Source organism: Peromyscus leucopus, chromosome 2 (genome assembly GCF_004664715.2).
Source record: "Peromyscus leucopus breed LL Stock chromosome 2, UCI_PerLeu_2.1, whole genome shotgun sequence".
NCBI lineage: Eukaryota > Metazoa > Chordata > Mammalia > Rodentia > Cricetidae > Peromyscus > Peromyscus leucopus.
In genome coordinates, this window is record NC_051064.1 from 153,050,537 (window position 1) to 153,066,713 (window position 16,177).

The window sequence follows — 16,177 nt, forward strand, 5'->3', positions numbered from 1 at the left end:
GATTTGTCTCACGCTTACACCAGGAGCATCAAGCACACTCTGAGTGCTGATAGCACAAAGTCCCCACAAAAGGCTCCATGTTGCACTCTAATAGTTCTGTCTCCTTTCGTTGCTGGGAGACTATCTGCTGAAAACAGACCAGGTAGGTCAGTGGCTACTGTGTCAGAACTGCTATAGTTAAGACTCAGGAAGGCTGCATTAGGCCAAGCTGTATCCGTGCATGCACTTAAAGTTGGTATGATTCTTTGGTGGACAGAGTCCTGTGTGTTACTGGAAGCTCTCTTCATGATCACCAGGTTCCTGTTCCGATGTCCTCTTTGTGAGACATTAATGCAGGCCTGTTCTACAATCTAATTACAGTCCATCTGTATCATGGCAAATAATGACAGGCACTTGTACAACCTGCCCATCTCTTCTTTATAACTCAACTTCTTTAACCTCGAGCATTAATACACAAGTTCTTCCGTATGTTCCACAGGCTAATGAGTAGGTGAGTAGCAAGATTATATGGGATAAAGAAGATGATAGATAGATAGATAGATAGATAGATAGATAGATAGATAGATAGATAGATGAAAGATAAGAAAAGACAGATGATAAAGAGATAAGATATATGGATGATAGATACATAAATGAGAAAGATAATATAGATATTGTGGTTGTTTGAAGGAAAATGGTCCCACGGGCTCATATTTTTGAATGCTTGGGCCCCAGTTAGTGGAACTGGGAAGGATTAGGAGGTGTGGCCTTATTGAAGGAGGTGTATCTCTGGAGGTGGGCATTAAAAACCCACATCAAGACCAATCTCTCTTTCTCTCTGTCTCTGTCTGTCTCTGCCTCTCTCTCTCTCTCTCTCTGTCTCTTTCTGTTTCTGTGTCTGTCTCTGTGTCTGTCTGTCTCTGTCTCTTTCTCTGTCTCTCTCTCTCCTTCCTGTGGATGAGAATATAAAGTTCTCAGCTATTGCTCCAGTGCCATGCCTGTCTGCTTCCTGTCATGATGATAATGGACTAACCCTTTGAAACTATGAGCAAGCCCTCAATTCAGTGCTTCCTTTTATAAGTTGCCTTGTTTGTGGTTTCTCTTCACAACAATAGAACAGTAACTAAGAAAGAGATGTAATGATAGATACACAGAGCTGTGACATGTAGCATCAATGAGACTATCCGTTGCAGTGGCAAATACCTGAAGGAAATATTTCAAGGAGGAAGGATGTGTTTCAGCTCACCATTTCAGCAGCGTCCATGATCACTGGCTCCATTGCCCTGAGTCTCTGTGTGGCAGAGGTCCATAATAGATCTGTATGGTGGAGCAGAGCTGCTCCCTCCACAGCAGCCAGGGAACAGAGAGGAAATGCTGTTGCTCGTGGGCTCCTTCCTCCCTTTTCTTCCATCTGGACACACCCCGTGGGATGGCTGTACCCATGCTCAGGATGGGACTCTCCCCTCAGCAAACCATCTCCAGAGATGCTCCACAAGTGCACCTTGACCTCAAAGACACTTCTGAACTCAGTAAAGGTTGACCACTGGGCACCTCAGGATGGGCACACTTTGCCACAGTCTCAACTCCTAAACATTATTTTTTAATAAATGCAAACAGTTATTTGAAGAACTGATTCCAGGACTGAGGCAAAGAGACAAGTGAGCCTGCAGCACAGCACCTGGCTTCACGGCAATAACTCCCTCCCATGGAGTGATGTGAAATGTTCAAAGAATCCTATCGGTACACTGGGGCCGGAAAACATGGCAGTGATGGATGTCTACATAGAGACAAGGCATGTAACAAAAATATTTATTTCTTATAACAAGTAGAAAAGAGACAAATACAAATGTAACTTTAGAAAATCATTCTGAGGATGGGGGAATGGTTCAGTCACTAAAGTGTTTGTCCCCCAGCATAGGGACATGAGTTCTTGAACCTGAGTTCATCCCCAGAACCCCCTTAAAAGGTCCAGTGTAGTGCTCTATGCCTATAATCCCAACACTGAGGAGACAGAGACAAGGGCTCACTGGTAGGTTAGTCTAGCTGAATTGGTGAGCCCCAGGCTGGCTCAAGACGGTTAGCCACTAAAGGAATAACACCCCAAATTGACCTCTAGCCTCTATAGCATATATGTACACACACACACACACACACACACACACACACACACATACACACACACACACACCCCACACCACACCAAAAAAGAGAAGAAAAGGAGCCAGGAGGCAGTGGCGCATGCCTTTAATACCAGCACTCAAGAGGCAGAGCCAGGCAGATCTCTGTGAGTTCAAGGCCAGCCTGGTCTACAGAGTGAGCTCCAGGACAGGCACCAGAACTACAGAGAAACTCTGTCTCAAAAAAAGCAAAGAGAGGGAGAGGGGCAGGGGGAGGGGAGGGGGAGGGGGAGGGGAGGAGGGGAGGAGAGAGAGGAGAGGAGAGGAGAGAGAGGAGAGGAGAGGAAAGGAGAGAACAGGAAGTGATCTTGGCCCAGCCTGAGGCCCACAGAGGTAAATGCAGTTACTTTAAAGGCTGAGGTAGAGGGTCAAGTTTGAGGTTTGTTGGAGACACAGAATGAGTCCCGAGTGGGCCCAGACAATTTCACATGACTCTGCCTCAAAACAATAGTGAAAAGAGTGCTGGGTACAGCTCAGTGGTGAAGTGCTTGCCTGGCGTCTCACTAGGTACACCCCAGACCCAGGAGGCAGTGCTCACCAGCCCACCAGATGAACAGGCCTAGGCTTAACATATCCAGGACAGGCAGAGGCCTAAGGTTTAGACTGAGCTGTTCTGAGCTGATTGGAAGAGCCAGGCAGTAGGGTCAATGGTAGCTGTCATTGATACTGGAGGTTTTGGGTCATCATCTCCCAGGATTTGGATGGAGAGGCACATGGGAGCAGATGGGGAAGTGAAAAGGCCCCTGGACCCCATTTCACAGTAAGAATGGCAAAGCAACTCCTTGACTCTGAGCCAAAACCACATCTCCACTGCTGTATGTCCTGGCGCTGGAGCAGCCCAGGGCAGCAGCCCACTCCATAGAAGTTTCCCTCTAGGGCCTCCTAGGTGTCTTGTCATCCAGAGTTCACAGGGTTGAAAGCTGTCTCCTCCTCAGTCACAGCAAACCCAACCTCGGTGACTGGAAACTTGACAGTGTTCTCTTTTTTCTGCCCCTGTCAGAGAAACCCAGACTTAAGTCCTGCCTCTCAGGTACCAAGCTGCATAGTTCTTGGGACATGTAAAGCTCAGCATAGACTAAAGGAGTTGAGTCCTTCATCCTGTTGGGACCTCCTCCCCCAGTCCAAACACCCCTAGAGTGATACCTGCAGAAGCTCCAGTCCCCTGGCCCCCGGTCCTGTAACACAAAGACATCAGGTCATGGGAGAGGCTGATGCGAAACTGGCCAGAGAAGACAGGTACACAGCAATGGAGGACCCACATTCTGCGATTCCAGCTATGTGGTCTACCCCCAGAGTCTGGCCTTCTTTAGAGAAGTGGGCTTTGGACATGGGTCAAGACCCACAGGAGGCCCACCAGGTCTGCCCACCTTCCTAGAGGACAAAGCCAACCACTCACTTACTTCACAGAGTTGGGGCTCACTCCCACGAGTAGGGAGTCGGGATGGACTGCCTTACCCACCTACACTGGGAACACCAGGGGTGAGCACACAGGAGTGTGCTTCCTCACTGCCAAGAGTGTAGCCTGTTTGGCCCTGGGTGTTCTTTTCGCTTCCCTGAACCATAGCCCAGAGCTTCCCAGACCCAAGCTGATCTGCAAGCTGGTCTCTGGTACCCTGCTCAGCACAGCAGGGCTGAAACAGAAGAAGACTGAACAATGAGGAAGGAGAGAAGCAAGGGAGGGTGAAGGGGGAGGGAGGGAGAAGAGGGAGAGATGGGAGGACCCCAGACAGGCCACCTGACAGCTGGGCTCCAGGGAAAGCCTACACCACTAACCATTGGGCAAAGAGGGACCCAACCCTGCAAGGACCCTTGGGGTCCCTCCTGGGGTCCTGAGCCCTGACAGGATGGGTATTGCTCACTGGTGTGTGGCCTTTTTCTTCTAATGTAGATGAATATTATTAAGACGGCTGCCAAAAGGCCCAAAAGGCCCAAAAGGATGAAAATAGTGTAGAAGATCCAGGAGAAGGAGCAGGTGACATCTGTGCTGCTGGTCCCATGTTCCACTTCTTCCTGAAGCCATGCATTGCACCTAGGAGAGAGCAGCCAGGGCACTTGGTGGGAGACCTAGGCTGTGGGGTCAGGTCAGCAGACTGGGCACTGCGGGGGCAAAGGCGAGGTCCCTCACGTGGTCAACAGCTCTGAGGTAGGACTGAAGTCTGTCACAGTCTTCAAGCCCTTTATGGGTAGACAGAGAGAGGGAAGAAATAAGAAAAAAGGGAAGAGGAGCAAAGGAGCATGTCAGAAATGACAGCGAGGAGCAAGGGACACGGGGGGGGGGGGGGGACTGAGGGGACTTGGAGGGGACTTGATAGGGACTGAACCGACAGCGGTGAAGAGAGACTGAGGATGGGCTGCTGCGCCCTTCCCCAGGGAAGCCACACCTGACCACCCAAAGAAACATAACAACACTCAGAGACCCTCAGTTCCCAGGTTAGCTCTAGAGTCTGGGACCCACATTTAAAGGGGTCCTGGCTCAGGGAGAGAAGGGACCTCACCTGAAGTGGTTAGAATGAAAATGGCCCCCATAGGCTCATAGTGATACTAGGAAGGAGGTGTGGCCTCCTTGGATTAGGTGTGGCTTTGTTGTGTCACTGGGGGCAGGCTTTGAGGTTTCTTCCTGCTGCCTACCGATCCAGATGTAGAAATCTCAGCAACCTTTCCAGCACCATGTCTGCCTGCAGGCCACCATGCTTCCTACCATGATGATAATGGACTAAACTAAACCTCAGAACTCTAAGCCAGCCCCAATTAAATGTTTTCCTTGATAAGAGTTGTGATGGTCATGGTGTCTCTTCACAGCAGTAGAAACCCTAAGACAATCGTGCCCACATCCGTAACTCCTGGGTGCCACATTCATAGGGTGGGAACTGGCCACAGCCTGTGGCTTCCTGCCTAAGGCCCAGTGATCTCTGAGAACACAGGCTCCCACGTGTTGTCCTGCATTGGGGTTTCTGACTGCTGCCTATCAAGGGTGCAGCTCTGCTGGCTTTGGGCACTCATCTTCCAGAGGAACAGAGTAATTCCCTCCCCAGGGTGTGGGTCACCTACTTGGTCCAGGGCAGACATTCCTCCCGAGTCCCTCCAGGTGAGAAGGTCCCTATCAGGCAGTCAGCACAGACAGTGTCCTGGCTGTAATTACCTGAGAGAGACAAGCAGAAAACACACGGCTCAAGCTTGCAGGGAGCTGGGCTTCCCTGGGGTGGGGCCTGGGTCTGTCTGTTCTGGAGCCTTCCAACACATAATGCTCTGTGGCTAGTAGAGGGAGCTGTGGTGGTAGATGACGCCCTAAGAACATGTGAGAAGGGCTTGGGTAGTTCTAGGAGATCCTGGACAAGGAAAGAGCCTGACTTAATAATCCAGGGTTCCTTCTACCTTCACCCCATAAACTTTTAGGTGTTCTGGGTAGACTCCAGATGGGCAGCAAAGACTGGCCTCACACTCACATCTGGTTAGTGGCCTAGGTTACCCTACAAGTCAGGCTCCCTGCTAGGCATCTGAGGTGAGGCTGGATAGCTGAGGTTAGACCAGAATTGGGAGCTACTGGGGCTGCTTCAGCTCCCCTCCCCTCCTCTGCCCTCTGTCCTCTTCCTTGACTCTTACCAGAAAGCCTTTTCTCTGCCCTGAATCTCCCAGATTCTCTGCCCTCTCCTGCCTGCCGCTGCCCCTGCCCCCGCCCCTGCCCTGTCTGTGCTTCTCCTGTCATCCCTCCCCCACCCCTCCTGTCTTTATTTTGATGTCTTCCCCAGCTCCCCCTCCTCTGCCTTCCTCTGCTGCCCTCTTCTCTCGCCCTCCCCGATCTATTGTCTCACCTCCCTTCACCTGTCAGCCTATCGTCCTCTCTCCTCTCGACCCCAGGTCTTGTCTGGGGTGGGTGGCCTAGGGTGGCCAAGGTTTCTGCTCCTTCTGAGATCCCTCAGCTGGAGGGTTTCTGGACACAGGCAGCAGGGGCCATGGGACAAGAATGGCCTCCAAGGAGGAACCTGCATTCGGCTAGCTCACCTCTCTTCAGGACCCTCTGTCCCCGGGGGCAGGTGGCGTGCGGCAGGCATGTAGAACAGTGGTCCCCCTCCTGGGTCTCACAGAAGTAGCCTGGACTGCAGCGGCACACAGTGTCCTCCCGGCTGGAGCACTCCCGCCAGGTCACTAGGCCCATGTCTGCCATCAGAGACAGGGCGTGAGAGCACCCATCCTCCGGCTGTCCCGGTGCCGGGCCTGCCTTCTGCACCGCCCACCTCCACAGGAGCTCCCACCTGGATCACAGACTCCGCAGGACAGACATTCGCTCAGGCCGTTTGCATGGGCAGTGTGTGTCTGCGGGGGGCAGGGGGCACACACTGTGCCTGTCTGCTCACTGCAGGCTTGCTTCACGTAGTAACCTGCAGCCAGGACCCACAGTTCCTCAGTGGTGGACGTAACCTGCAGAAGCCTACCCTGTACCCTCACCTGGAACTCCAGCAGGAACTCCAGCAGGTATGGCACCAACCAAAACAAAGCCCCTCAGGACCTGTTGGCCCATCTGCCTTCTATGTGCCCTCTATGGGTAATTCAGAAGTTCACAATGTGGAACCTCCTAATTCACCCAGGACCAGCTCTGACCATAGCCCTGCTTCTGTCTCAGTCTCAGCCTCCTGTCATGCTGGGCCTGCCCTATGCCCCAGGCTCACCCTGCAGCAGTGTGCAGCAGCAAAGGTCCCAGAGGCTGAGGAGTACAGACTGCCAGGGGCTGTCCCTGAACTGAACACTGTACAGCCTGGATCAGCTGGGCCATTGGACTGAGGACCCAGGGGCCAAGAGACTCAGGACAGGGCCTTCCCAGGCACAGCCCTGGCTCCCGGAGCTGCTCCTACCTGGGTTGCACATGGGACAGCACTCGTCCCCCACAGAATACTCCTCTTCTCTGCATACGGGCTGGACAGAGAAACAGCACAGGACGTTCAAAAGGAAGACGCCCCACACCTGGGGGAGGGGATGAGTGTTGGAGGGGTGTTCTTCCCTCTGTCCCTGTGGCTCCCTCCCCCAGGATGGCCCAGGGCCTCAGAAATGCTCTGCTCTGTGCGGTGGGGTAGCAGCAGCCTCTCAGCTGGCAGTGTCTCTGTGGGACAGGCTCAGAGCCCACACCTGCTTAACCTCTCTTCTGCCTTCATTCTGGGCCTGGAGATGTAAGACCTGAGCAGGCAGCAGGGTCGGCTAGGGCTGCACTCAGAGACTCCCAGCAGAGGGTGGGAACAGGCTCTTCAGGGTCCCAGGGGAGAGAGAACAGCTGTGCCTGACTGCTGGTCAGAGTTGCCTCCTTGAGCAAACAGGAGAGACACCCTGGCTCCTGCTAGTCTGCCCTGATGTCTACCTCCACTGTACTGCCTCAGGGGCAGAGCTGCATAGGGCGGCCTCCTGCTACAGGACCTGCCCAGGGACTCTTCCAGGACATGGCCTGCCGAGGGCCACCACGTCCAGGGCACCACCACCTGCTCTAGAATGACAGCCACAGCAGGTGTCTGTGAGTGGAGCCCCCTAGGGCCTGCCTGCCTGTAACCTCCCGACATGAGGTTGTCCTCCATCATCTCCAGAGATCTGGACACCCAGCAACAAAGAGCCCAGTGAGCTAGAGCCAAGATAGCTGGTCTGGAGACAGGAAATGGCTGGGGTGATCTGTGCTGTGGCTGGAGTTGGGCTTGGGAGGACAGAGTTTGGGGACAGGAAAAGGCTCTGGGACTCACCAGCCTGAAGGTGTTGGCTGTGGGGGCCTGGCTCCAGGGTGAAGACCCCCATCCTGGCAGAGGTTCCATGTTCCTGATCAAGACACTGCAGGCCAGGAGCCCCATGGGCTCTGGGCCTCACACACCCTCCTCAGTCCATCAGCAAAAAGTGAAAACGAAAGGGAAATGCAGTTGGGTTCTGAGTTTTACAGATGGGCTGCACCAAGTAGATGGGGGTAGGAGGTGCTGGGAGGGCCAGCCCCAAAATACGAGGTGGGGCCTCAGCCACAGAAGCAGTACAGGAACACTAGCAAGTTCCCCTTTGTACAGTCCCAGCCTGAATATACACTCTGTGGAAGTATGTCTTCCTCCCAGGGCACTGCAGATACCTTGGTGCTCACCTCGAGTTTTCTGACAGACTGGCAGCTGAGCCTCAGGCAACTGAGAACTTTATCTATTGACCTTTCTCCCAACACACCCTTCTCACAGAACCCTCCCCCAGGAGCTTCTGGTCACTTCCCAGTTACCATGTCAGGGATATTTCCCAACACCACTTGCCACTGCCCAGTTCCTCCGCCTACATACTTCTGAGTACATGGGGCCCTAGGAACAAGAGCCAGCCTTTATCCTCCAAGGGTGAAGCAAGACTCCTTATCATCCTTAGACAGGTTGTGGGCTTCCCCACCTGTCCCCTGAGAGGGAACCGGCAGAACAGTCTTATTTTCCTTCTGCAGATGTGGGTGAGGTTTCTCACTACAAAGTAATATGCTGGGCCCCAGAGCCACCCTATTTGAGCATGGACCTCAGTAAGCCTGGAGGTGGGGGCATACTATAGACCTAGGCTCCAAAGAGGACTGAGCAACTCCAACAGAACACAGAAAATCAAATTCCTCAAGATCCCTCGATCTGCGCTGTTGGCTCTCTCCCCTCTACTGTCCGTTAATTAACCACACGTGATTGTTCCGTCCAACCAGATTGGTCTCCACCCTCATAGGCTTGGCTGGTGTCCCAGCCCTGGGCTGGTTTTCCTCATATTCAAGTCTTGCCCACATCTAAAACACACCCTGTTCCAGGGAACACTGTGGGCCAGCCTGGAAGATACCTGGTTCTAAGCCACCCACAGCTCTTTCTGGGTGCTGACTGCTATCCTAGTTTGGATTACTATTGCTATGATGAAACACAGTGACCAAAAACATCTTAGGAAGGAAAGGGCTTATTTGGCTTACACTTCTATATCACTGTTCATCACTGGAAGAAGTCAGGACAGGAACTCAAGCAGGGCAGGATCCTAGAGGCAGGAGCTGGTGCAGAGGCCATGGAGGGAAGCTGCTTACTGACTCATTGTCCATGGCTTGCTCAGCCTGCTTTGTTATAGAATTCAGAACCACCAGCCCAGGGATGGCCCCACCCACAATGGGCTGGGCCTTCCCCCATCAATCGCTAATTAAGAAAATGCCCAGACATTATGAAGGCATTTTCTCAGTTGAGGTTCCCTCCTTTCAGATGAGTCTAGCTTGTGTCAAGTTGACATAAAACTAGCTAGAACACTAGTCCACAGTCCTCCAGAATTCCACCCCAGAGGGATACCAAAGAGACTGCTGTATGTTACAGACAATGTTCCACACAGCCACCTGTGTGCCTTTACCTATAATAGACAGTGCAGGGTTGTGGTGGTAATCTAATTATACTGAAATGTGATTTTGATTGTATGTTAATAAATAAAGTTGCCCGGGGGTCAGAGCTATTAGAGCCATAGCAAGAGTGTGGCGGTGGTGGCACACGCCTTTAATCCTAGCATTCCAGAGATAGAAATCCCTCTGGATCTCTGTGAGTTTAAGGCCACATTGGAAATAGCCAAGCATGGTGGTGACACACTCCTTTAATCCCAGAAAACCAGCCTTTAATCCCAGGGAGTGGTGATAGAAAGCAAAAAGATATAAGGCGTGAGGACCAGAAACTAGAAGCATTTGGCTGGTTAAGCTTTCAGGCTTTGGAGCAACACAGTTCAGCTGAGAGCTATTGGGATGAGGACTCAGAAGCTTCCAGTCTGAGGAAACAGGACCAGCTGAGGAACTGGTGAGGTGAGATAGCTGTGGCTTGTTCTGTCTCTTTAAATAGATGAACAGACAGGAAATAGGGCTCTGATTCGGGAGGCTGGGACACCGCAGGCAGAAGGGTGAGATTTTGGCTCTGAGTTCTGACCTCTCGGCTTTCTCTTTTGCATTGTTTCTGTGTTTCTTATTTAATAAGAGTTGGATACATCAATATCTGGTGCCCAACGTGGGCAGTGTCTCTGGTCATGGCGGCGGCTGCAGCATCTCTGGTCATGGCGGGTGACAGAGATTTGTCCTGACTGTGGGCAAGGCAGAAAACTCCGACTACACAGGGTGGCCAGTCACAGGAAGTAAAAACAGGACATGGGGGCAGGGACACCCCACTACAAAGTTCCTGGCACTATAAGCTATAGGCACTGGGATCAGCCAGCATTGCCCAGATATCCCCTGCAAGGCTATCCACTGATAAGGGTCACAATGACTACAGCGACCAGTGTCCTCAGGTCACAGTTGGAGACCCAAAGAGGAAAAGCCTGGTACTAGCTAGGGCAGTAGTGTTCCTAAATGGTCATAAACAGAGGTGCCCTGTCAGGCTGAAGCTTCCCAGGCCTGGGGTCAAAGAGTTTTGCTGACCTCCACCTGGGTGAAGAAGTTGGCACTCCCAGTCTCTAAGGCTCTGAAGTGGGGGGCCAGACACGGGTCAGATTATGGGTGCCTGCATAATATTCTCACCACTCATCTTGTGGTCTAAGGCTCTGTGGGAGGGTGTACTCCTCCAGCGCCTGCTCTGGCAGCCCAACACAACACTGTGGGAGTTCCTATCAAAGAGAAGAGGCAGCCCCTGTACCCCATCCCACAAGTGAGCCCTGGGGAAATGGCCAAAGCCCTACAGCTCACGGGTGCCTCAGAACACGCAGAAGGCTCTGGGATGCTGGTATGTCTCCATGTCTCCTGGCTCTCAGAGACATGCCCCAGGATGGGGAGGACAGAGGATTCTGATGAGATCCCTGAACCCAGTACAGCCCCTCAAAAACCCCACCAGGCTCCAAAGTCACCGTTCCCAGAAGATACACAATCAGAGATCATCACCAAGCTGGGAAACTGGGACACAGTAAGAGACGGGAGTTACTGACACCATGTAGTACCTAGCTGAACGGGGAATGCCCAGTTACTCGGCCCCTCTACCACCAGAGGCCAGCATAAAGGCCATGTGATCTTTGCATGGATCTTGGCCTAAATAGCATGTCTTCTGTGAGACCCATTCCTGCTCCTTATAACTCTCCAACCTGTGTAGGATTACCTCATCACCTCTTGAATGAAAAATAGGGGTGACTAGCCACTCATTCAACCCAGGCCACCCCATGCCCATCACCAGATAAGCTCTGTTCGGGCTCCCGGCTCCCGTGACAATCCAGACAGCCTGGACCCAGGTCTTACCCACCCCACCCTCAGAGCATCCTTTAGTGCCTGTCACCTGTTGGTTTCACCCCCTTACTTCCCTGACAGATGGAGAGATGCCAACATCCCTGGCTTTTTGGCTCCTGTCCCCATGTACACTAAGACTCCCAAGATCCCTTTGGCTCTCCTAGCCAGACTCTAAGCCCAGAGGCCCTGTGGCCAGTCTCCTGCTGGGTGCCCACCTGATCCAGGGAAGGCTGAAAGACTTTGGAGGTTATCCTGAGCACAGCTCTTCTCCCAACCAAAGACAGGGAACTAAAGCAGCAGTAGGTCTGATCACAGATACAGATACCCATGCTCTGACCTCACAGGGACAGAGGACCCAAGCCACAAGTTCTCCCCAAATCCCATCCCTGTCATCTAGCCATCCTCTGAAGGACTTGGCCTAGTCCCAGCCTGACCTCTGCAGGGGCTGCCCATCCCTGCTGTGCCCCTGCAGCATTGGCATCCCCCCCATCAGGGAAGTCTCAAGCATCTGGAATTTTCCCCTTGGTATTTCTTCTTTCTCTTGTTGGGAGGATGGGGAGTGAAGTGGAGGAAGCAGATCTGATCTCAGTTCTGGGAGAGGAAGGTGAGGTCACTTTCATGTTCTCACTCATTCACCTTGACGTCCAACACCAAGCTTTCCTAGTGAGGGAACCCATTCTGAAAGCCAGGCTTCCATGGTTCAGTGCTCAAGACTGCTCTGTGCTGTCCATGACAAATGGGATACTGAGGGATGAAGAGGACACAGAGGGAAGGGCATTCTCTGTTACGGGCACACGTTGGACCGTCGGGTCCACTGCTGGTGAGGCATGCCAGGTACCATTAGTGACCACAGACACACTCTGCACTGAGAAAGCTGTGTGTTGTGTGAAGAGTGGAAAGAGCAGCTCTGAGGAACAGACTCTAAGGTCATCCAGGAGGCAACTGCTGAAGAATAGGATGTGAGGAGGCTAACCACCAAAGACGAGCAGTGCTGGGCTGGATGAAGACAGGGGACTCAGCTCCAGCTGTCATGGTGGAGGTGGACTGGGCAGGGAGGCTAGCAGCTGCAAAGAGAACAGAATCTAGAGTGTGCTGTACAATCAGATGCTGACAGAGATCAGCAGCCTGGGGCTTTCCAGGATTCAGACGCTGAGGCAGACGCATGTGACACCAGATCTTGGTCTCCAGCTCAGACTCTAGGTCCAAGCTCCAGGCTGCTGCCTCATACACTTGGCCACATCTCAGTCCGGTGTTCACAGTGGTCCTCGTATCTCCCCCGCCCCTGCTTACCTTTGTCCACCTTCCTCTGGGACTACCCAAAATCAGGGACCAGGACACCAACTGTCCACACCTGGCCTTCCTGGCAACTTATCTTGGGCTCCAGGAACCCACTTCCAGGGAAGTCCTTGAACCTGCTCCCTCCAGCCACGCTGTCCTGTCCTGAGCACAGGTTCCAGGCAGTGCTTAGGAGTACTTTATAAGCTACAAGAGCACCCCAATCTCCTCTCTCCTTCACCCTTGGGTGCCTCTTACCAGCACATGCTCCTTGCCCACCCACAATCTGTGTCCACTTCTTCACTGCTCCATCTTCATGACCCCTTGAGTCTCTAGTTCATCTTGTCTGCTTGCTCGCCCGAAGACTCCACTCTCCTCTTTAGCCTGTACATTCATCGCTGTAGCTTCCCTGGCCCTGCAGTAACAAGAACACTCACAGTCAGCCTGCATGCATCCTCCCAGCCCTCGCAATAACCCTGGATCCTTCCAGTCTCCCACCTCACACAGAGGCACCCTGAGCCAGACCAAGGTCTCAGCCCTGCAGAAGCAAAGAGGTTTCAGACATATGATGACATGGTGCCAGAGCTGAGCCTCTGCCCTGTACCACTCCTAGGACAGCTCAAAGAGACAGCCATAGAAGAGGACCAGTGGGAGGCTCCTCCTGTTTCCTGAATTATTGGATGTAGTGATAATGTGTTCCCCAATATATCATGCACCCTAATAAACTTATCTGGGGTCAGAGAACAGAACAGCCACTAGATATAGAGGCCAGAAAATGGTGGCACACACGCCTTTAATCCTAGCATTCCAGAGGCAAAAATCCATCTGGATCTCTGTGAGTTTAAAGCCACACTGGAAACAGCCAGGCATGGTGACTCACACTTTTAATCCCAGAAAGTGAGCCTTTAATCCCAGGGAGTGATGGCAGAAAGCACAAAGGAATATACAGCGTGAGGACCAAAAACTAGAGCTGGTTAAGCTTTCAGGCTTTTGAGCAGCAGTTCAGCTGAGATCCATTTGGTTAAGGACTCAGAGGCTTCCAGACTGAGGAAACAGGATCAGCTGAGGAACTGGCGAGGTGAGGAAGCTGTGGCTTGTTCTGCTTCTCTGATCTTCCAGCATTCACCTCAATACCTGGCTCCAGGTTTGTTTTTATTAATAAGACCCTTTAGGATTCATGCTACACCCTGACCTTCTGGAGGTAATTGGATCTAGGAAAGAGCCATGGTCATTGATCCATGGCCATTTCTGGGAGCCGCAGAGACCCTGGGCTCCAGATTGGCTGGGCATGGGCAGCAGCTGTCTTCTGCAGAGGGCAGGGGCATCTGTGGAAACAGGGCTTGAGGAAGGTGAGGGTGCTCGTCTTGGGAAGGAGAGGCAGAGCACTCGCTGGAGAAAGCTATCTGAAGGTCAACACTGGCCACCCCGTAAGACCAAGAGGACAGCGTATTGCCCATTGGAACTGCCCATGAGGTAAACCTGTCTAGAAAATTGTTTGTAAGTAAGTAGGGAGTATGTTTAAATCAACTCCCAGTTTGATTCAGAAATAGCCAAGCATGAGGAACGTGTGTGGCGATGATGGGGATACTGGAAACAGTCCATGTAAGGAGGGAGCGGCCCCTCAGAGCCCGTACAGGACACACACAGACACCAAGTTCTCAGCTCAAAGGACATTTATTACCTTGGAAGGGCAAAGGTGGTGGGAAGCTGCCTTTGGATTGGGCAAAGGCAGACAGCAAGCAGCAGGCAGGAAGCAGGTGTTTTTTGCACGAGTGGATTTTTACAGAGAAGAAGGTGGAGTCTGTGCTAGGGTGACTTGGTAAGTCCTGATTGGACAAATCAGCCAGGATAGCTGTATAATGAATTTTGATTGCTGGACTTCGGTGTTTAGACTCAGCAATGAGTCAGTAGCCATGGGGGCAGCTTTAGAATGTAATCTAACTGTGTTTAGCAAGGGAGAGAGAAGAGTAAAGGGCAAAATCTGTCTGCACCATGTCTGCCATGCTCGGGAGCTCTTCAGTGCACATGCTCGTCCAAACAGAACTGGTAGAGTCTGGCGTGTTGGCACATACCTGTCCCAGCACTCTGGGTGCAGACAGGAGAATTGTGAGTTCAAGGCCAGCCTGGACTACATAGAGAACCTTCCCCCACCCCCAACTATGGTGATATTTTATTTGTGTTGAAATGTGATTTTTTTTTTTTTTCGAGACAGGGTTTCTCTGTGTAGCTTTGCGCGTTTCCTGGAACTCACTTGGTAGCCCAGGCTGGCCTCGAACTCACAGAGATCCGCCTGGCTCTGCCTCCCGAGTGCTGGGATTAAAGGTGTGCGCCACCAACGCCCGGCTGAAATGTGATTTTATTTGTGTGTTAATAAAGTTGCCTGGGGATCAGAGCTAAGAGCAAGCCATTAAGCAGAAGTCTGGTAGTGGTAGCACACACCCTTAATCCCAATCACATGGCAGGCAAAATCTCTGTGTGTTCAAGGACACAGCCAGCATGGTGACAGACACACGCCTTTAATCCCAGTACCAACCATAGAGACCTGGAGGTCTGTACAGACAGACAGTGACAAAGAAGTCATGTGGTTGGGTTTACAGCCAATGAGAAGGCAGAATAGAAAGGCAATAAAATGACAAGACACAGGAAGAAGGTCTCTCTCAGGGGAAGGACAGCAGTGAGTGGTAAGATAAGGTGGTCTTAGCTCTTGGCTACTGCTCGATCTCTGGTCCTTTAACTCTTTATTTGGCTCTGTGTTTCTTATTTAATAAGACCATTTAGAATTACATCTACACCCAACACACACACACACACACACACAAAGAGATCCTGTCTCCAAAAAGGAAACAAAGAAAGAGGAAAGAGAAGTGAAAATACATGAATCAACTGTTTTTAAAAATTGGGCAATATGAAAAAGCATGAGCCTCAAGACAAGAGTCACAGGACTCACGGGTCAGCATCAGTAGGGCCTTGTGGTCTCTGCACAGAGGCCTGGATGTGATGACGCCTTGCTGGGTTGACAAGGCAGGGCTCAGAGATGCTTAAACCGTGCTCAGAAGGGAGGAACAGTGTCTGCTATGTGTTCTGGGTGCTCAGAAGGGAGGAACAGTGTCTGCTATGCGTTCTGGGTGCTCAGAAGGGAGGAAGAGTGTCTGCTATGCGTTCTGGGTGCTCAGAAGGGAGGAACAGTGTCTGCTATGCGTTCTGGGTGCTCAGAAGGGAGGAAGAGTGTCTGCTATGCGTTCTGGGTGCTCAGAAGGGAGGAAGAGTGTCTGCTATGCGTTCTGGGTGCTCAGAAGGGAGGAAGAGTGTCTGCTATGCGTTCTGGGTGCTCAGAAGGGAGGAAGAGTGTCTGCTATGTGTTCTGGGTGCTCAGAAGGGAGGAAGAGTGTCTGCTATGTGTTCTGGGTGCTCTCCTGAGCCCTGAACAGCAAGCCACTGGAAAGCTGTGGGATGCAGGTCTCCGACTCGGAGAGAGCTCCCAAGAGCTGGTGTGGGACTTCCTGGAAAGGCCAGGGCTTAGGAAAGAGCCCTAGAGAAGAACCGCAGGAATGTTGCTGTGACTCAGAGAGCAGCT

At 52.2% G+C, this 16,177-nt stretch overlaps 1 protein-coding gene across 4 annotated transcripts; it reads right to left on the minus strand.

Moving 5' to 3' along the window:
* Positions 1–2,394: 2,394 nt before the first annotated feature.
* Tnfrsf14 (TNF receptor superfamily member 14) lies at positions 2,395–9,062 on the minus strand. Of its 4 annotated transcripts, none has more exons than XM_028891472.2 (8): positions 7,871–9,056; positions 7,004–7,112; positions 6,407–6,532; positions 6,156–6,311; positions 5,205–5,295; positions 4,016–4,185; positions 3,300–3,331; positions 2,395–3,149 (listed from the first exon to the last, which is right to left on the minus strand). In XM_028891472.2, the coding sequence occupies exons 1-8, from the start codon at positions 7,973–7,975 to the stop codon at positions 3,051–3,053; spliced, it is 888 nt and encodes a 295-aa protein (XP_028747305.1). In that variant the 5' UTR covers positions 7,976–9,056; the 3' UTR covers positions 2,395–3,050. The 4 variants fall into 4 exon arrangements, 2 of the variants coding, with proteins under 2 accessions (XP_028747305.1, XP_037059148.1); XR_005090972.1 differs by lacking the exon at positions 5,205–5,295 and adding an exon at positions 5,296–5,441 and having other exon boundaries at positions 3,091–3,149; positions 7,871–9,062; XR_003736773.2 differs by having other exon boundaries at positions 3,083–3,149; positions 3,300–4,185.
* Between the last annotated feature and the right edge of the window lie 7,115 nt (positions 9,063–16,177).

Coding starts and splice junctions, on each gene's coding strand:
- Tnfrsf14 (XM_028891472.2), bottom strand. CDS start 7,975: ATGGGGCTCCTGGCCTGCAGTGTCTTGATCAGGAACATGGAACCTCTG. Junction 6,312..6,406: donor CTGCGGAGTCTGTGATCCAG/GTGGGAGCTCCT, acceptor CTCTGATGGCAG/ACATGGGCCTAGTGACCTGG. Junction 3,332..4,015: donor AAGAAAAAGGCCACACACCA/GTGAGCAATACC, acceptor TTTGTGTTACAG/GACCGGGGGCCAGGGGACTG.